We start from the raw sequence: 21,433 nt of genomic DNA, 5'->3' as shown, positions 1-21,433 counted from the left end.
CGCGTGTTGTACATCTATTATTTTTCTTTATTTTCGTTGCACCGATGCATCGATGCCGGTGCTCGTAAGTAAAATAAATTGGTTATATAATATAAAATATAAACGTAATTGTGTGTCTCTACCAATTTACTTTTCATGAATGCACAATTAGAATCAAAATAAATACAATTTTCTGATGATTTTATTTGCTAATAATTATTGCATTATGCGATATTATTCAGCTTGTGATGAACGTTACGAAGGTGTGACTTTTGACAAACGCAGACGCAACAGACAATCGGCAAAATTATGATAGTAAAATGAAAGAAGAAAGTTTTGATGTTTACATTATTCGTATTATTTGTATGTTTGGATCAATCATTTTTAGTTAAAATATAACAGCACAGAGAACTCGTCTGTATCTTTATTCCAAATTTAGAAGAAATATATATATAAAATAAAATATAAAAGAAATATATATATATAGAAATATATATAAAAGATATAAAAAAGATAAAAAGATAAAAAAAAAAGTTTTCTTTGCATCTTAAAATACTCTTGATTATTTGAAACTTAAATTTCTTTATATTATTATGAGAGCTATTTTGCAGTCATTTTGGAATGTCATTTGAAAGAGATACCAGATGTTATTTCTGGAATATCTTTAGGAAATATTTTTATAAAGTAATATTTTTAACTTTTCGATTATTAGTAATATTATGTATAAACAATATATAAAATAATAAATGCTTGACAGAGTCTTTAGTTGGCAGAGTCTTTATGGGGGATTGGCAGTGAATTGACTAGTGACAGAATAGATCGTGAATGCTGATTTGTCACGGATTAATTGTCGTTAGTCGGTTTCGTATACTCTTATTAAAGTAAATAAATAAAGCGGGGATCATTCGCGTTATGTAATTTCAGGATCGATCTTCTCACATATTTCTTCTACATAAGATGAAAGTTGTCGCCGAGAGCCGATTTTGAAGTGTTCGAGCAATGAGTGACCTCAAAAAGTGAAGGATCGGTATAGATCGGCTCGCTCGGATCGAAACCGCCACGTCGACCGGTGGATAATCCCACAGCACCCTCCAGAGCGGTGGACGACGAGGCAAGATGTTGGCTGATAGCATTGCTCATTGATCTCGAGATCGATCTAATTAAACATTACTATTTGTTACGACCTTCATTACAAATTTAAATTATGAATATATTTTATATTATGAATAACGAGAAAATAATAAAATATCAACACTTGAAAAAGAGTTCGATTGCATTAACTGGAATTCAAGTTAAAAATGAACAAATCAAAATTTTCTGATTGAATTTACTATAATTTTAGTTGAATAAACCAGACTCCTGATATGATTTGAATCTTCTGGCTCATTTTCAATCAGAAAGACATAGAATTTAAAATACGCATAATTCGTTTAGCACTTACGACGCCTGGAACGGTTTCTGAAGACCTGTCCTCATAAAAGAAAAGTTGTTGATTCGACTGCTGTAAGGCTCATCGGAATGATTACTGCGACTACAGGTTTTGTCGAGTCTACGATTTTTCATAATCACGGAATAAACGTATTTTCTGAAATAATGAATCACTTTAAATTTGCTTAATAAACAATGAAGATGAGATCCAACATACTGTATTAATAATACTATAAGCTTATAACTATTCATGGTTAATTTATTTTTATGAATTTATTCTTAAGGATCTATTTATTCATTTCTTGTTCTTAAGTAATAAAATGCGAATAAATTATTAAATTTCATAGGTAAAATATAAATTCTACCTGTAAACAAGCATAGACAAGAGAACAACGGAGGCCAAGAGCACCACGAGGATGCCCACTGCGGTAACCAAGCCGTAGTATTCGTTTTGCGTTATACAAATATTTTCCAAGAGTAGTTTGCTAGTCTTAGTTTGCTTCTCGACGATACTATCTTCTTCAATGTTCATTCTTGAATCGAGAACCTATCAAAATACAAATAATATTATTGGCCGTGGAATAGAAATTCGACGCCTTTCTATTCCTTCGAAACGAACATAATCAATCTTGATACCTCTATCATTTCTCTGACGTGCTCTTCCTCCTCTTCGTTGTCCAGCTCATCGCTCGCAGCGTCGGTCGCGTTGAAAATCGTTGACGCATTATTAAAGTCATCGTCCGTTACTATTATCGGCGATGCCTCGTCCTCGTCCGTCACTGTATCGTTATTTACGTCCCTTCGCCGTCTACCGAAGGACGGTTCGCTTCTACCGGTACCACCGCAATACGCCGGCTGGCAGCCATCGCGGCATGTTCGTACATTCGCCTCGAACACCAGGAAATTTGATTCGGGTATTTTGAAGGCGTTGAAGCGGGCCTCGAGGCTGTCGCCGTCGCGGAGGCGGTCCAAACCCGGAAACACGTAGTTGTCCACTGGACAGCTGCAGAAATTTCCGTTTCAATTACGCGAGTACGATGTGTAGATAGATTGCGGAGGTAATTTAATTTATCCAATTATTATGTAACTTGAATATCTCAATAAAGGCCAAGATAGAGAAAAAAAATAGTGCAATGATGGCTGCGTTTCCGATATTTACTGCCAGTGCTGATCTAATCTATAAGTGCACGTAATGTAAATTATAGATTTTCAGTAATGGCAATGATTATCGAAACGCAGCTGATGTTGTATTATCTTCAGATCATAGATAATGCTATTATAATGCTTCTCTTTTTGTTTTTTTTCTCTCTTTCTTACTGCCTTTAATTATTAGTTTCAATATTTCTTACCCATATCTGTCTATCAGTTGAACACTTTTACCAGAGTAAGGATCTCTTGCAATAACGTTAGTAGCAAATATATCCGTTACGTAATTGTACCTATGGACAATAATGATTGAGATTTATTAAAATTTATACGCGATTATTACAAAATATTTTTAATGCGAAGCTCTTGCGATATTTGATAAGCAAAAATTAATTTGAAAATCAACGGAATAGAATCGGACAGCGATATCAAACCATTATTTCCATATAATTTTTTAATTACATTAATTAGATATCAGGTTAAAAGATATATAATTGAAAATTACCCATCTTGAGCTTCAAGTCTGAAAGTGAGAGGGTCGCCAACGGCGATGGTTGTCGTAGGTCTACCCTGATAGAGAATCAGCAAGCGCACTCTGGAGCTCAGAGTATTTTCCGCTGGGAGATATTCGATAGGGATGGGGGACCCCGATCTGTACAGTGGACGCACGAGATCCATTAGCGAAATTGAATGAATTACAAGTCTAATGAATGTAGTGGAAAACATGAGCACATCCAGCGGGGGAAAGAATTGAGATGTTCAATTATTTATTTCTTTAATTTTTAATTATAAAAAATAGAACTTTACTTTCGACTCTAAATAATATTTTATTGTCACATAAATTATTTTCTTTCTTCATTATGATCATATAAATAATTTCTGAAACTTTTGTTAGGTACAGTTTTGACAGAGTTTCTAATACATGAGAGAAATTTTCGTAAAATTTTTTAACAAAAAACAGAAATTGCGTTAAGATATTAATTAACTTTATTCACAACATTTTGTTTTTAATAATTGTATTTCATCTGTACTGTCTTCAGAAAAATATGAAAATTATGATTTTTATAAAATCTAACATTATTCTTTTTTAAAATCAGGGAGTAGAAAGAGATTCTAAGCTTTAAAATATCCAAAAAAGCAGTTTATTAAAAATTGCTGTTTATGTTATGAGAACAGAATTAACCTCTCTGCGAAAACAAATCCTGGATATGCCCATAATGGAAAGGGTATATATATATATATATATATATATATATACACACATGAAAGATATAATGCGGACAACAAAATCGGCGCTTTAATTGGCTCTCGTTTCTAAATTTCAATTTTACCAATTGATATACATTTTTTATCTTTTAATCAAATTTATTCAAATATTATACTTTTTTTATTGAAAGATGAAATGACTATTATGTCATAATTAATAGCATAAAAATTAAAATTTTTGATATCATAGTTAATCCGTATTGTGTATTAATTTTTTAATAGATGAGAAGTTAGCTCATAAATGCACATTATATGCATATGTGTGACATGAAATAAATAAGATATGAAGGAATAGAATGTACATGATATCTTCAAAATTTAGAACTGAATGTGTGATAAAAAAATTGTACAAACGTGCTTTTTCACCTCGTATTATACTTGATTTTATACTCGTGTATGAGGGTAGTGCATTTTGCTCTGTTTACAGTAACAAGCTATACATAGGTCCATGTTAACATACAAAATTAATAAACAAGGGAAGGCTAGAATATTGGAACAATACCATAATATTTGCTCAACGGATATAAAGATGGAGAATTTGTCTAAAATTAATATGATTTGTTAAAAAAAGAATCCTGTAAAAATATAAATTGTAAAAAGGAATATTATTAGGTAAGTTCAAAAATTTTTCTCTCGATATGGCTTTATTTACATAATTCAATATCCCGGGATACTTATGGCATTTAAAGATCGCGTTAAAGATCGTGCTCTCGGTACAAGGCATGATCTCTCGATCGATATGACCTGGCATACCCGGCACCGATGTAGCCGGATGTGACGACAGCTTCGTCAGGTCCTCGAAACATGCATGTTAAGTTGAATCGTTTGTCTCGCCCGGTTTGCACGTAGTCCGAAAATTGCACCACCACGATGTTTGTCATCGTATCGCCATACTGCAAACATTCGCCATTGAAGCGTGTATTACATCGATTATTACCATTAAAATTTTAATTTTAATATCAGATACGGAGATTTAAAAAAAAAAGAGAAGTATCTTGTTAATAAAAAATTTTTTAAATAAAATTAATATAAATAATTCTTGTATTCGATGTCTGATTAAAAGTTAATGTGAAATAATTTTCTATTTGCGCTATTTAAAGGTTCTGAGATCATTCCATGAACGTCATGCGCAGTAAAATAAGAAATTTTAAGAAAGTTAATAAGAAATTTTTTAAATAAAATTAATATAAATAATTCTTGTATTCGATGTCTGATTAAAAATTAATGTGAAATAATTTTCTATTTGCGCGATTTAAAGATTCTGAGATCGTGAACGTCATGCGCAGTAAAAAATTGCAGCTTAAATTAAATTGGAAATTACTTCGCAGTGGATCATGTTGTTAAGCGAAAATTTATGCTCTTACTCGCTGTGTGCCACACTCGGGATATCCCTGAGGTCCGCTGATACGGAGTTTGTTCACGGTCCTGCCGTTTCCACGGAAGAAGCATCGGTCATAGTATCCGTACGTGTAAATTCGTCCGATGAATCCCTCCGGCGTCCTCAGAGTAAACTCCATGCCGTCCTCGCTGCAGACTTGACTCACTAAAAGTGTAACAGAGCGTAATTCGTTGCGCATAGCTTTCGGAAAACGGTTGATCGAGGAGGTGCGCGTTAGTACGGGATTAATTAAATTCAAATTGATAGTAAAAGTAATTATTCGAAAGCAAAGTGATAATTGTCAAATAAGTTTCATTCTGACAGATTGGCGCTGAAAATTATCAACCGCATTTTTTTTTTAACACAATATACAGAAATTAGATTTTCTGAGAGTTAGGCGTGCAATATAATTAATAACTACCATTTATGTAAAAATGCAATAAAATGGACATTTTAATTTAATTTTGAGCGAAACTAAAAATTTAAGCAGCTATTCATGCCTAGTATACTCGTGATCGCTCTTTATTCTCAAAATTACTGTGTCGATTATAAAGTTGCATGATAAGCAGAATAAAAGAACGACCAAGTGAAAACGAGACGAGAGATAGTAAAAAATTCTCAAAGTCTAAGTAGTACAAATATTATGTATAAGAAGTATAAGAAATAAAAATAAAACCGGAAAGGAGCCGATCAAAAGCTGGAGGCAAAAGTTGGAGTTTGAAACGTTTATATACAATAAAAAAAATTATTATGTTAAAAAGTTATTATAGATACAGAGTTTAAAAAAGTTGAATTAAGATTGGAAAGGGATGGAAAATTGTTGACCAAGGATATTTATAAAAATGTATCGCAATCATTATCAACGACAAAATGTAGACTGTGGTGATGCGTAGATATTAAGTAGATTACGCGCATGCGACATGCAAGAGGGAGAAGTATAAATAAAAGAACAACATTAAATATTTATTTCGTAAAAGAAAAGTGACAATAGTGCAAAATTCTACATACAATAACGTGTGTAAATGTTCATTAAAGTGTAGCTTAATTCTAGACGAGTAGTTATTTTATATTTAATAAAATACGAATAAATCGTTATGTTCTATGCGTTTTTTAATTACTTCGCGTAGAAAACAATTCGACAACTATTCCATGCAGACAATAATTCGGATATTTCATTTCTAACTGTAAAAAAGCATATGTTTCCCTGGTTCTTAATGCGCTCAAGTGTCTTTCACGCGTTTCTCGGCTTTCATATCAGCGTCTCACGGACGGAGTGGCCGCTTACCGTCCAGACATTCCCCATCCGCGCCCTGGCGACCGTTGTTCCTTTCGTAAAAGTCGTAATCCGAACCCGTGTCGTAATAAACCGGATTGCCCATGTCCATGTCCCTGGAGTCCCGATCGCTGAGCTCACAATTGTCCCTCTCGGCCCCGTAAGGCGCAGTGTACGGTCGGTAATTGAAGGACCTGCAAATGACGTTGGGAATTTGCGAGCATTGTCCAATCGATTGTGCAAACAAATGCCATCGGATCATTCCTAATTCAATTTCAAGCTCCCTGGGTCACAAACATCTCCTGAACAAACTATCGGAATTCTACGTTTCACCGTTGTAGTCATACCTTTTGAAGAACGTCCTACTTTAAATATGTTCTTTACAGAATGTTTTTTATTTTGTATATTATTAATATATAACAGTGGAATCTAATTTAATTTTTTTATTAACTTCCACACACCATTCGCTCTAATTTTTATCAGTTTTATAATTGCTGTAATAATTTGATTACGTTAATAAGACATGCATATGCGGTTGAATATATTTTGGAAATGAAACAGAATTTCTAATTATTATGACAGAATTCAATATTTTATAACTAGAAACATTTTATAGATTTAATTATTCGGATTTGATTAGTATTTTCCAGTTAGCTCTGATGAATTTCTAGCTATACCCTAAAATATTTTACTGCTCAAATCAATCACGTTAGATTAAATTCAGATTAAAATGCTTTTTTAATTTTCTCTAGATGGCTTGTGTAGTTAAATCTATTTCTGAAAAATAGCAGAGAGAAAGATGAAATTTATCTGCATCAAGCATGTCTTTTGAATTAATTGCTTGCCTAAAATTTCATCGTTTTTCAAATTTAAATTCTCGTCTAATTATATTTATTCGTTCGACCATTATCATTACCTGCAAACGAAGTCTCTAGCATCGGCACATTCCCTCTCGCATTGAGCCAACGACGAGGCAGTGGTGTACCGTCTAACGAACGGCTTCCGTACTCTGGTACGAGATCCAACTTGCCTGAAATTGTCCTGCTCCTCGCATCTAGACACTAACGGGGGCCTGCCTATGATGGGCCTGCCTACGATGGGCCCACCGCCAGCAGTTCCAAATGGACGAGAATTGTAGACTCCGCCTTCACCTATGTACCCGCCACCAACAATACCGCCGTCGTCATATCCTCCGTATCCTCCTAGTCGCATTGGACCGTACGGTCCACCGCCATAATGAGGTCTTGGCTCGGGACCACTCTGAGGACCACGAACGTCGTCGACAAATCCGGGCGAGTACATTCCTGGCGGCGGATACCTGCTTTTAATTGAATTTCAACGTCATTTTTCTATGACAGATCGTGGATCATCAAGATTATTGTTGTTATTATTATTATTATTATTCAGTGGCGCTTTAGTAGTCCGATATAATTGATGTCTGATATAATTAAAATATTTTAAGACACAAAATATTGTAAAAAATAGATGCGATTTATAATATGAAATTTTAGATATAAGACATATTTTAGACATAAGAAAATAGCTAGATGACAATGTAAAATACAATTAATTCCGCTATTATCTATTACGCGTGTAGATTAGATTTAGTAATTTTTATCAGCGTAAGAAAAGAGAAAGATACCTTATTACGGTATATGCGGCAAATAAAAACTTACTAGATAACGCGTTAATGGAGAAGTGATAACGATACGTACAACAAAAATTTAAATCTGATATAACCGTATCTAATTTCACGACTTACCGACTAGCATAAGGATCCTTATCTGGATATCTTCCACTAGTTGGATATCGATCGATAGGAGATCTGTCACCACCCATAGGATATCGGTCCACAGGATCTTCTGGATAAGGATACCGGTCTATTGTATTGGGATATCGATCGATCATGTCAGTAGGGTATCGGTTTGGAATCACACGAACCCCGTGTATTACGGTAGGATATCGGTCACTCGCGGGATATCGGTCACTCGCGGGATATCGATCATTCGCGGGATATCGATCGCTCACAGGATATCGGTCATTTGGAGGATATCTCCCTAGAGTTCCGGCGTCGGGATATCTATTGACGCCATTAGGACGACGATCTCCTCCTCTAATAGGATATCGATCAGACATGGGATATCTGTCCGGATATCGGTCGCTTACTGGATAACGATCAGGATAGCGATCTCCCACAGGATAACGATCTCCTGTGGGATAACGATCTCCTGTAGGATAACGATCTCCTGTGGGATAACGATCTCCTATGGGATAACGATCGGGATATCGATCACCAAGAGGATAGCGATCAGGATAATTGTCGGATTCACCTAAAGGATATTTGTTATCCGGATATCTATCGTCTAAGGGACGGCGATCAGGATATCGATCTGCTGGATAACGATCTGGATAACGATCGGGATATCGATCTGGATAACGATCCGGTATACGATCCGGTATACGATCCGGTATACGATCCGGTATACGATCTGGATAGCGATCTGGATAACGATCCGGTATACGATCTGGATAGCGATCTGGATAACGATCCGGTTTGACGCTGGTAGAATATCCCTTGTCGTAATCGTCTGGGTATCCTGAAAGGAACATTTTAACAAGTTTCAACATCGTAATTAATTATGTAAATCAAATGTTTAATATTTTTAAGTAACATGAAAACTGATAAACAAACAAATGGCAAAACATTTAGCAATACCAAGAATCTTATAAAATTGGTTTTTATAATAATCAGATTATTTTTTTAAAATTTGAATTTTAAAATACTAAGAAATGAAAATTCGACGATTCTACAAATCCTACAATTCTCAAAAAACAGTATCTTTTTAAATTTCTTCGTTTATAAGCCTTTGTTCTCAAAGAATTAATATGGAATTATAGTAAAAATATAAAAGTCAGGATTAGAACTGACCACATTTAGCGTTGAGAATGCAGTGTGAATGCAATCTGGATTAGTTTAGTATTCGAATGACAAGATTTATGATACTCTTTAACAGGTGATGGTTAACAATTGTGTCTAATGGCAATTATAAACATCTGTTTAAGATCTTGTCTCCCATTAAGACAATTTATGTGATTACTCGGCAGCTCTATGAATAATTACACAACTTTATCCAACACGTCGACATACGATATTACTCTGAATTAATAAAGCGATTCTAACCGGGTCTTCCTAAAGAGGGTCGTCCAAAGTTTGTGTCCTGTCCCAAGGGATCCGGTCTGTAGCCAGGGCCATCGCGATCGCCGTCTAGATATTGATCTGTTGGTACAATGCGGTCGTTAAATTAAACATTGAGCTATGCAAAGCTGTTCCAAGACATTCTCGAAAGTCATAGTACAATCACGTAGTGATACAAGTCAATTTATCACATCGATACGATATATGGTTCAAAAAAAGATCCAAGCCAATTAAAAATTTTTCATATATAATAGAATAATAACGATGAACGTTAACAAATTTACATAAACATTAATAATTAATAAACATTATTAATTTCGCACTCAATAATGCAACTGTTAGGTAATACCATGTCATATTACATTATTACATTTATATTGTTGAATATGAAATTATAACATTAATGTTATATTAACTTTTAATTAGGATCAACTCGAATAACAGAAACATCGTGCGATGCGTCTCCTTCCTCGCGATGAACGGACAGACAATCGATACTCACGCATGAGATTCTCATAATAGTCATAATCGGCATCGTAGATAATCCGGTTACCATCCCTTTGATTGAATCGGCTTAATCGGCAGGTGTGATAATGCTCAGAGTAAACGGCGCTACGGCATTGGAAGCTCGTCTGCCGGAGGCACTCGTCCAGACACTCACTAAGGCTGCGTCCGGTAATCTCCGAATGAAACTCGCCACTCAAACGCGAGTTCCGATAACGCTGGAAAGCCGTATCTGGACGACGACCGTCGGAGAAGAGGTGCGACGATGAGCTGCTGTCCGGATATTCGGAGCCGCGCGCTACGGATGGATCTACGCTTCGTAAGTGGGCATTGATAACGAGTTGTGAATCACCAACTGACCATTGTTAATTAAAAATCTTACGCCTTGTTAGAATATAATATAATACAGAATAGGAAAAACATAACACCAATACATTGAATTCTCAATTAACACCGTACGTTTTATATAGTAATTATTAATAAATTAGCCCTTCAATATTACTACACTACACTATTTTGTCACAGGTGCAATATATTTTTTACAGTGTGATATATTCAACTCAATTTCGTTTGCTTATAACTTTTATAAAAATAACGTATTGTAACCATTTTTTTTTAATACAATAATAAATAGAAATTCGAAAAAAATAGGTTTTTTAAATTGGATACGGCATACTGAGATTGATATTGAAGAAGTAATATAATTTTAAAATTACATATTCGATTAAATCTTTATTTTATTTATTTACACCAAAATCAAGTTAGTGTGAAATTAATGAAATTATAAAAAAAAAGGTTTAGTAATTAATGGAATTTACATGGAATTTACATTAAATTAAGTTAATAATTAATAAAATTAAATTAAAGAAAAAATAATTTAATAAAAGCTTAGTTTCTTGAAACGTAGAAATTAATTTTAATGTTCTGGAAAAATCATTATCCATTTCATCTGTCATTGAATATATCGCGAATGTTACTTACATAACGAGACAAAATAACAGTAGATTAAAATGGAGACAGGCAAAATGAGCTATAAAAAAATTAATATTAATATTTTGCATACACTCACGATTATCTAAGCATACTAAGTCGTAAAAGTGATGACTTGGGCTGCTGCTAACTCCAATATCGTCCTTTTGTGAAACAGAATCTTCTTCGGATATGACGCACTGCCGCGTTTGCTCGTCAAACTCAACGCTGCGACAGAAATATTTTTCCGCTCTAGGACATAGCGCCTGACATTCCTCCAAAGTAAGATTCGTGTATATATCCACTTCAAATGGGCCGCGTAAACGTTTGTTTTCTTCCTTGACGAACACTGTGAGTCCATCGCATCGTCTCTCGGCTGATCAGATGTTTAAAAAATATTTCTTTAATTTTAATTATATATATAATTAATGTAAATATTATTAATTAATATAATTGTATAATTAATGTAATTATATATATGATACTTTTCAAGATATTTAATATGTCAATTAACATTTTTTAAATATACTTACTTTTTCGCGCAATTTCTAATTATTACAAGAAAATTTTTGATAATTTTTGATAAGATACATAAATTAAATATTTATAAAAAATTAATTAGAAACGCACTGTTAAGGCAAGTATTTTCCAAATAATCAGAATTCGGATCGTCCTCCAGTAATTCAGGATGAGTTCTTCTAGTGAAACGACTGAGAGAACAGCTTCTCAAGGCAGTGTCATATGTTGCTGATCGACAGACGAAACTGAATTCGTTGAGGCACCTAAACATAAAATTAAAATGCTATTTCTTTTTCGCGATACGCGATAATTTGTAATCTTCACAAGTATACCTGTCTTCGCAGTCGGTTCTGTTAGCAGCACTGACTTCTTTGATGTCTGTCAAGGGTAGCTTCAGCTTCTTTCTCGGATGCCTCTCGAACACGTAACGGCGATTTGGACATTCTCTTTCTATTCTGTCGGCTAAGAATGAAACATATTAACTAAGTAAACTCTAGAAATTATTAAAAACAAATAGACATAGAATAGATATAAGAATCAATTTTTAAAGAACTCTAGATCAACTTGAAGAATTATTTTTAGTCAAAGAATTGCGGAGTCAGAGAATTAGTTCGTTCCACTTTCCACTATTATTAGGAAAAAAAATCATTACGTCTTTCTGACAAGCAAAATTCATGAACAAGTGGCTATTTCAATTAACAGAATACAACGTGGCGTGATGCACACAACGATATTTTTTCTGTCGACGTTTTTCTGCTATGCAGATACTCACATGTTAGGCACACTTCGGTGAAGTGCACGCTATTTGGTACGAGCATGAGATTTCCGATGCCCTCCGGCTGCGCCTGTTCTCTCGTTAAGTAGCAAGTACTCTCCTCATACTCGGCGGCGCCGCTGAAGGACGCGATTCTGCTGCCAGGTTGGAAGTCGAAGCTCGTACATGCGCGGACCAGATTGTTCGTCGCCGTTCTATCGCGCAGACAGAGCTCTTGACACTTCTCCAAGACCCTAAACGGAGGCGCCGAGTCTCGCACCTGCCATAGAAAAGAGTTTCTCAACATCATACTTTATTGCAATTATGTCACAATCGCGTTACGTCTTTTCCGACCACTGCGACCACTGCGTCGTGGAATTGTGGAAAATTGAAATTCGAGAAGCGCACGATCGATCAATCATTCACGCAAAATAGAGCGAAGATGAAAGTTCGTTTGAAATAGCAAACACTTCTTCAAGTAATAGGCAGTTAGTAAGTAATTCGTGGTAGCATACGGTACATTAACAAAAATGACTCAAACGTGACCCGAATGGATGGTACAGTTTTGCACAGAATTAAACAGTGATAAATTTGAATGCTGTAATAACGATTTCACCTGTCATTATAATAATATGAAAAACCATTTATTCAAAAAAATGTTTTTTGTAGAAGAAGAAAAGAAGAAGATGCATTTTTCAAATCGTTTTCAAAAGGAAACACTGGTATGATTTCTAACTATTATGTTGTGACAATTATTTTATATATATATGTATGACATTTTCCAAAATATTATTGTCCGACACGCCCAAATGATAAATTTGAATGCAAAAAATTCATGTTTTGACATTTATTCGAAAAACATCATATATCTGAAATCAGATCATACTCAGAACATGAATTTCTTGCACCCAAATTTATCATTTGGCGTGCTGGACAATATTATTTTGGAAAATGTCATAATGCTAATTGTCACAACATAATAGTTAGGTCTTTGGCCTTACACCTCTTTCATGTGCTTTCATGTGCTGATGCGCATGTTAATTATTCAATTGCCACAAGTATATGAGCTTTACAGTTTTAATGCCGATTTCGAACGGCGGATTTTTCTGTGGGCAAAGATATTCTCGAGAGGTTTGTCAGCCTTTTCCAAGAGGACACACGAGCGTAAATATTTTGTAAATATTTTGGTTCCTACTGGGATCGAACCCGGAATCTCTGGCATGATAGATCAGTGCGCTGCTGTTATACTATGCTCGCACTCGAAGCATTTGACAGTAGAAAAGCAGAAGGAATTGACGAAGGACAAGATGTACTAAATAATTATAAAATAAAGAATACCGAAAATGCAGAATGATCATTATGTTTGGTATTGTTACCCTTAAAAGTAGGGATGCACTGGATATGCGGGAAGAATCCGGTATTATTCGACATTTTTTTACGATCCGACCGGATAGCCGGATGCCATTAATATCCGGGAATATATTCGGTTGAAATTTGATATTATTAAATTGTTGATTTTTTCTTATACAAATGTTCTAGAAAAAAGTATGCATATGTAATTAATATTGAAAATACGATATCTGAAAATTTTAGAAGTAAAAGAGTTGAAAGGTTGCGTGTTTACAATGCTGTTATAATTATTTTTTTTTAGTAACGAATTGGTAACAATGATACATTATTTATTGTACATTTTTTAACGGTAATAGTAATTTTTTAAGTACCTAATAACAATAAATATGATCGTTACTTTTATCGTTACTTTGTACACATACAATACATAAGTAGAACGTGTATAAGCGAGTTTTAAAAAAGAAAATAATATTATATAAGAGTATTATAAAAGAATATTCGACATTAACGACGCAAATAATTGGATCTCTATGTCCATCAAAATGTCATCAAAATTCGGTGAAAAATAAAATAACAAATTTTAATAATATCAAACTTTTTATAATAAAAAACGAGTTAAGGTAACAAGTTACTTTTAAAGATAACTTTGCCAACTCTGCTAAAAAGTTACATTTCTAGGATATTTTACTAAATCGTTTAGTAAAACTTGAGCGATAGTTAAGGGTGTATCATATGTATTTTTTAACAAAATGAAAAGTTATGTTAAAAATAAAAAGTTATTTGCTACGATGTCATAATACACATATGTGACCGCAGATTATGATATATATAATAAATAAAACAATAAAGCATTCTTTCGAGCACATGCAGCGCTATCATAAGTGAAAATTAACTTTAACCGATACTATACGACTTTCTCTTATAACATTCACTTTTATATGGAAGGTATGAATTTCCAATTTCAGTTACATTTTACAGAGACTATACACCTAATACATCCTTGAAAGCCGAAGTACTTTCGAAATATCCTTGATCTTACCACATCGTCGTCAAAACCCTGAAGCTGCTGGTCCGGAAGTCTCTCATAAACTACTCTACCCAGACCACCGTTGCAGGTTGTTTGCGCTGAAACTATATAATGGTTTTCTCGTTAGCACCTGTTTGTTGGCCAACATGCGATAGATCCTGATTTTATTGTTTATATATTATTTTGTGTAGAAAGCACAGATTATTATTTCCTTTTCGCATAAAATTTAGGCTACTTCCTCTAGTCAACAAACACGCTTGCGCGTTCTTTGATTTTATCAGATATGTATTTTCATGCCGTAAGTGGCACGGATAGTGACACAATACCGACCAACAGTTTCGTAAGTTCAACATGACATCGTTCTGTATCCCCCGAGCTGTTCCCTCGCACGTTCGCAGAACTATTTAGTTACGTATGAATTTCAAACATATTTTTAGAATACAATTATCGCGCTGAACAGAACATCGGAAAGATTTTTTTTATCCTAATTTTAAGCAAAAGTTATTATTAACTTGAAATGATTGCTGTTCAATCGTTATATTAATTAATTTAAAGTAAATAATTAATGAATTTATAATTATATCATATTTAATTAATGGTAAACATTTTTAAAAAGAAAAGCATTTAAATTCTTTTCTCCAATTCTGTTGATTTTTAAATAAAACCTATTAAAATCGAAAATAATATATATTGAATATATTGATAATATCTATTAAAGGACTTCTTACATTAATTATATGGAAAATTGAATCTCGATAGAATGAATTAATTTTTACAAATAATATAGCTTATAATGTGGTAAACAAAAGACGTCATATGCACATAGCTCAATAATGGATAATTGTTGAATTGTGGTGCATCAAAGATGCTTTCTGAACACAAGTTTTGTATACATTTTATATCTTTGACCAGTCATAGCTTTACACACACTGTCTATTATATAACACATTATTCAAAACTATTCATTATTGAGCCTTATTTCTGTGGTATTTTTTATTCATCACGTTATAAGTTATATTATACGTGTAAACTAATTTTATAAATGAAAATTCACTCATTTCCAGAACTCAATTTTCCATGTAATTTGAGTGCAAGGTCGATTTTTTGACCTAAAATAAATTGTAAAAAAATTTTAATTTATTACGTTCTTACCATTGATCAATAGATCTAACACGATGAGTATCCAAATGGATGGCAGCATATTAATTGATCTGTGAGCTTTCCGCATCGTGATATTGAAATGTACGGATTACTATGTCGCATGCATGCCAATCGCTATTAAACTCTGAAAATGAATTATTAAACATATTTGACATATGATACTTAAAAGAGAAGAGATATTTTTTACAATTTATATTTATTGCAAATTTTTGTAATTTTAATTTGATATTACCAAATATACTTTATTAGAGAAATAAATTATTTTGTGTTATTGTCTATAAAATTATCATAATAAAAATTACAGAAATAGAAATTAAGATCGGTTTGGCGAAAATTGTTTCTTATTTCGAAAGGAGAGACAAAATTTAATTTGTGCGAGGCGAGAATTACTTTTCTAAGGGGTAGCTTTGTATTGAAGTTTAATAATGCAAGAGATCTCGAAATTATTTACGCGACAGACGAAAGGCTACACGTATTTTCCATGTGTATTTTTCTTTTATGAAATAGACGTTGAGAAAAATATTGAAACTGGTTATATGTATCACGAAGGCATATGAAAATATTTAAAAATTCTACTGTATAAATATTTCATTTCACATTTATATAATTAAATTAAGAAAATATTTTTAATTAGAGGAATTCACAAAAATATGTTAATAAAAAATACATATATGAGAAAAACAGATAGAGTAATTATTGCTTAGTTGTTTTTGAAAATCATTCAAATGTTTTATCTGTTATTTCCCTGGAGGGCTAGGTGTAACGGACGCAAATCCAATTTTTGTTTCCTTGTATGAAAAAAAAAGTACATGAAAAATCGGAATACAGATAAAACTACTAGCGAGTACCATTTGTTCTGACCGATGAACGTTTCTACGTATGTACTCGAGAGGTACATGGGGACAGGCGTGTATTAAACTTTATGGGATTCCTGACGAGCACTCACCCTGAACACTACTACATACTATCACCCTCGCACGCCTGTATACATACGCGGCTGCCAAAGGACCAGCACACGCTCGTAAGGGCAACGGAGCGTGGTTCCAACTTTCAGGCATTACATTATTGGCTGGTTGCTATTATATGTCCGGTTATCGTGATTGACGTAGGAGAGCGCGGGTTCAATCATCGGAAACGAAAGAACGAGCAGGGTCATCTTCATACGCAATATTTTCACCATCCATAACATCGAAAATCGAAAGAAAAAAGGACAAACGTATGTATGCGATATATATATATAATATTTTCTAAAATAATTTTGCGAATGTAATATCTACGAAAACAATTTCAGGCCGTAAAGTACATATACTTTCACAATTTGTGCTTGCAAATCAGTGTTAATTTTTTATATAATTTATGATATTTTTCAACATACTCATCTTGTATTAAATTAATAACAAATAATTTGGATAGACTGTTTCGAATAATTAAATTTTTTATACATTAAATTATTTACGTAATATTATCTTATTAATTAGCTCTCTTTACAAAGTATGATAAGAACATCAACATTCGGCTTTATTGGTCTACAATTTTGAAAATGCCGCGAGCTCAGCGAGAGTCCATATATAGCGTCCCCATAATAGGATGTTTATGATATCGACAAGGTATCGTAAAGAGGATTTTATTGTCAGGGTAATTTATGTTTACTCGTTGATGCACAAGAGTACTTATTCGTGACGAGTGCCAATTACTATAACCGCGGCTCGTCCACCGATTCTGTCCATCGTGCAGCGCTGCTTATTAATCGCGTTATGGTTTATCGCCTCAGTAATTGCGTCTGTCACCGACAACGCAGTATAAAAGCTTATTCTGATGTTAATATCATCGGTCGCGTGAGAAAATTATGGTGCTCGTTCGTAATAATTCGCATAATATTGCCCGTGCGAAATTACATTTCTGCAATTGTCCTCATTGGATTGTCGGATTTATGACGTGCTGCTCGCCGTATGCAAATTATTTCGGGAAATTACTCGAATTAAGGTAATTAAACATACCATCAGACACGAGTGTGGCAGCACCAATTAAAAATATCGTGAAAGTAAAGGAAACGTTAAAAGCCTCCTTTACTTTAAATAAGGACAATTCGCGGGGAATGGTTTTAATTCTTGCTGTCATTGTAAAATTTTTTAATGTTACAAAATATTAAAAATTTTCATATTACCAAATATTAAATATTTTATATAATATGAATTTATCGAGAGAACGCGCTACTAATTATAGACGTAATAGATTCACTGTAAAATGTTAATTTTAACTTAAGAATGTTTAGTGGAAATGTGAAAATTAACATAAAAATGTTAATTTTAATATTTTTGCATGTCTCAGATAATACACTATACGTCTTTAAGTTAAAATTCAACCTATCTTTTTTTTAAACTGATAATGACAATTTCATACTAAGAAAAATGTCTGATTGGATTAATTGAAATTCTGATTGAAAATAGAGGAATCAGAATTTCTGATTAAATCTACTAAAATTCTAGTTGAGATAATCGGAATTCTGATTAATATGTCAAAATCTTCTAGCATCCATTTTCAATTAGATATTTTTTTCAGTACAAAAATTTATTATTAAGGCTATGGCAGACAAAGAAACTTAGCAGTAAGAAGTAAGTAGTAAGCAAATCAACATTTAAAATTTGCTATTATTTAGGTTATTGCATTACGTTTCTACTGTGATTGGTCGATTCGTTTGCTGCCTTACATTTTACTGTCTTATGGTAGGAACACAATCTTGCATAATGCATGAAAAATGAACCAATCAAAATCCTTCATTTCCTTCCTTCCTATGAAATAAAAAATTCTGATCTGGTTGATTTTCTTTTGCCTTATGCGTTATGAATCTGTGCTTCATCTCTTACGTTCTTTTTGTGTGTCGAATAGTTTTTATTAAATGTATGCTACCAATATGGTTGATAAACAAACGAGAGAAATGAGTTATTCAGGAAAACAAAAGACAGTTTCAAAATCATTGTTGATGAGATTCACAATTTGGGTTTTGAAAAGCATCAGTCTTTTAAAAGCTTACTTTCCGTAGTTGCTTTTCATTGCGAGCTTCTACCACAAGATCTATTGTTGGGGTGCTTTGAACTCTATTGGTACGCGGATGGTATTGTTGCGTGCGTACTCGTGTCGAACAGGGAATGAATTCGGTCATTGTTGTGTGACGTTCATGTTAATGGAACTTTTGCACGCAACGACAAATTATTATCTGGTAATGTGTCATTCTGTGATAATGTGTGATTCGGGCACGACGCGATGCTGAGAGTGAGATGACAACGCATTCAGAAACTTTGAGATCCGGCCGAGATTTTCTGAGCCACTTGAAAATTATTACCAGTAAAATACGATCGCGGCTATGCAAAAGATCGTGGAAAATCAGTATAATACTCGCATCTAACAATTGCATAACGATCTCTTGAGTAATTATCATAATTACAGCAATACAAACGTGTACTACGCTCCAACGCGTTAATTGCCGCGCGATACGTCATTAAAATAATTAATTTTGAGTAATGTAGTCATACAAGTTATTTTATCCTTATATGGACCCATAATTATGTGAATGATGTTCCGTGAAAATATTTTTCTCTACGCAGAAAGAATGGTTTTATTAAAATATCTAAAAATTTAGCTATATAGATATAGAATTAAAAATAATTTTGTTAGACGATAAAATAATTATGTAAGACTCTCAAGCTGATTGTCAGTGTCCAAACTTTTTATAATATTGTTTATTATATTTGAGCATTTTACATAATTATTTTGATAATCCAATAAAATTATTTTCAGATTTGTATCAAGCTAAATTTTTAGAATTTTAGCGAAATCACTCTTTGCTTGTGATAAAGGAAAATTAATCATCATGATGAGTTTACTAAAAAATCATTATTTACTTATATGAGCTCATATGAAAGTCTTACGTTTTCATGAAATGAATTTTTCATCTAGAATTGCAATTATCGATTCAATAAATTTTCTTTCGAGGAAGAGATAACGGAACATGAGGGTACTGGTAAAATAAATTCACCCTCACGAGCGCGGATTTAATCTTTTGCCCGTAACATTTTCTTAAAAAAAAGCTATAAATTATAATTATAATTAAGTCGAGTAATTACAAGTGATTTTTCCCAACATACGCAAAGTTATACGTGTACCTCTTAGTTGTAATTTCCTTTTCAAAAATAGAATACACATGTTACATCATATTGTTAAGTGGGAAACTACTTACTTTGTATTGATTTAATATCGGTTGACATTTGAATAAAAAGATTGTCAATGGTGTAAAAAAGAATCGCTGATGAAGGGAAAGAAAGCTGATCTTACCCAGGAGGAACAGCTTTCCCTTAGTTCTTCGTCGCAAGCTCTCCGTTCCTTTGGCGTGATTGCAATTGCGAAGGAGATCGTCGCTGAAGAAGAGGAGCGTCGCGGATCTCGCAATGTGCCAGTGCTATCTCAACGCGATCCCAAAGGTGATCTTATGGATCGCGCGCGAGAAAGAGGCGTGCGAGCGTACGCCGAAATCACGCGTGCGGCGCGAATGGCACCTGTAATCAAACTGACGGTCGAAATCAGCGGGAAGCATGGAAATAATGGACACCTGTACACCTGGGAAGTGGAGAGAGAACGGCAAAAGAGCAAATCGTGCATTCCTGATGAGAGATCCCCGCATACGCGTTACAACCGCGTGATAGGCCATAGGGGGCCGATAGAGCACGACGCCTGGATAATGCACGCGGGGGCGGACAGGTGGGGTCCCCACGTCCGACTTCTCTGGCCTTGCACGCAGCGGAAGTGGACCCATTGTGTGTCCGGTTTCCGTGAGGCCATCCGGGAAAACGGACGACGCGGGGGGATCCGCTCACGAGAGCTGTGGAACGTCGTATCCAGCGGCGTAGGTTTCTCGTCATCGAGGCCGACTCGCGGCGGAATCATGGATTAGAGATTCCCAGTCGAGGTCAACCAGGACGAGATCGCACCGTCATCATCGAGAGTCAACGAGCCGCTCAACGATCGACTGGATAAAGCGCGGGGTGATCAGCCATCTCAGTATACAGGGGTTCGTAGCCTTTTGTTCGCCATATTAGATGCCCAGCGTCGAGAATTATTTTCTTCGTATCGCGTAATACATATTGTTTCGTGATTTTATTTATTTTACTTTTATTTTCAGTCTCATTTAAAATGTACGTTCCAATTCGAAAGGTAAAATTCTCAATCGGATGTGTTAATAAAAGAATTTAAGAGTAATTTTTAAAAAATTGAGTATAATGCGAAGTTAGATTTTTTTAATGGCTGTTCTAATTGTTGAATTATTTTTAGATTTACTGAGTATATTTATTTGTTTAAATATATTCGTGATTTATTATATTGTTATTACGAGAGAAAATCAAGAATTATAATATTATTACATACATTAAACAAGTACTTAAAACAATTTTGCAAAAATTGAAATCTTGTCTTTTTTGAAATATATAAAAATT

The 21,433-nt window shown here is 33.9% G+C and overlaps 1 protein-coding gene across 5 annotated transcripts; it reads right to left on the bottom strand.

Annotated features, from left to right (window-relative positions):
- Nucleotides 1-6: 6 nt before the first annotated feature.
- On the bottom strand, nucleotides 7-21,006 carry nompA (no mechanoreceptor potential A). Of its 5 annotated transcripts, none has more exons than XM_011063030.2 (20): nucleotides 20,280-21,006; nucleotides 15,942-16,074; nucleotides 14,802-14,893; nucleotides 12,431-12,692; nucleotides 11,991-12,120; nucleotides 11,770-11,921; nucleotides 11,240-11,515; nucleotides 10,169-10,480; nucleotides 9,652-9,747; nucleotides 8,233-9,067; nucleotides 7,387-7,791; nucleotides 6,483-6,664; nucleotides 5,184-5,362; nucleotides 4,564-4,712; nucleotides 3,059-3,205; nucleotides 2,757-2,846; nucleotides 2,044-2,410; nucleotides 1,773-1,954; nucleotides 1,421-1,564; nucleotides 7-1,135 (listed from the first exon to the last, which is right to left on the bottom strand). In XM_011063030.2, the coding sequence occupies exons 2-20, from the start codon at nucleotides 16,015-16,017 to the stop codon at nucleotides 928-930; spliced, it is 4,284 nt and encodes a 1,427-aa protein (XP_011061332.1). In that variant the 5' UTR covers nucleotides 16,018-16,074; nucleotides 20,280-21,006; the 3' UTR covers nucleotides 7-927. The 5 variants fall into 5 exon arrangements, with proteins under 5 accessions (XP_011061332.1, XP_011061333.1, XP_087264761.1 ...); XM_011063031.2 differs by having other exon boundaries at nucleotides 4,573-4,712; XM_087408635.1 differs by having other exon boundaries at nucleotides 7,387-7,788.
- Between the last annotated feature and the right edge of the window lie 427 nt (nucleotides 21,007-21,433).

Source organism: Acromyrmex echinatior, chromosome 8 (assembly GCF_024713525.1).
Source record: "Acromyrmex echinatior isolate Ae372 chromosome 8, ASM2471352v2, whole genome shotgun sequence".
Classification (NCBI taxonomy): Eukaryota; Metazoa; Arthropoda; class Insecta; order Hymenoptera; family Formicidae; genus Acromyrmex; species Acromyrmex echinatior.
This window is presented reverse-complemented; position numbering and strand designations above follow the sequence as displayed.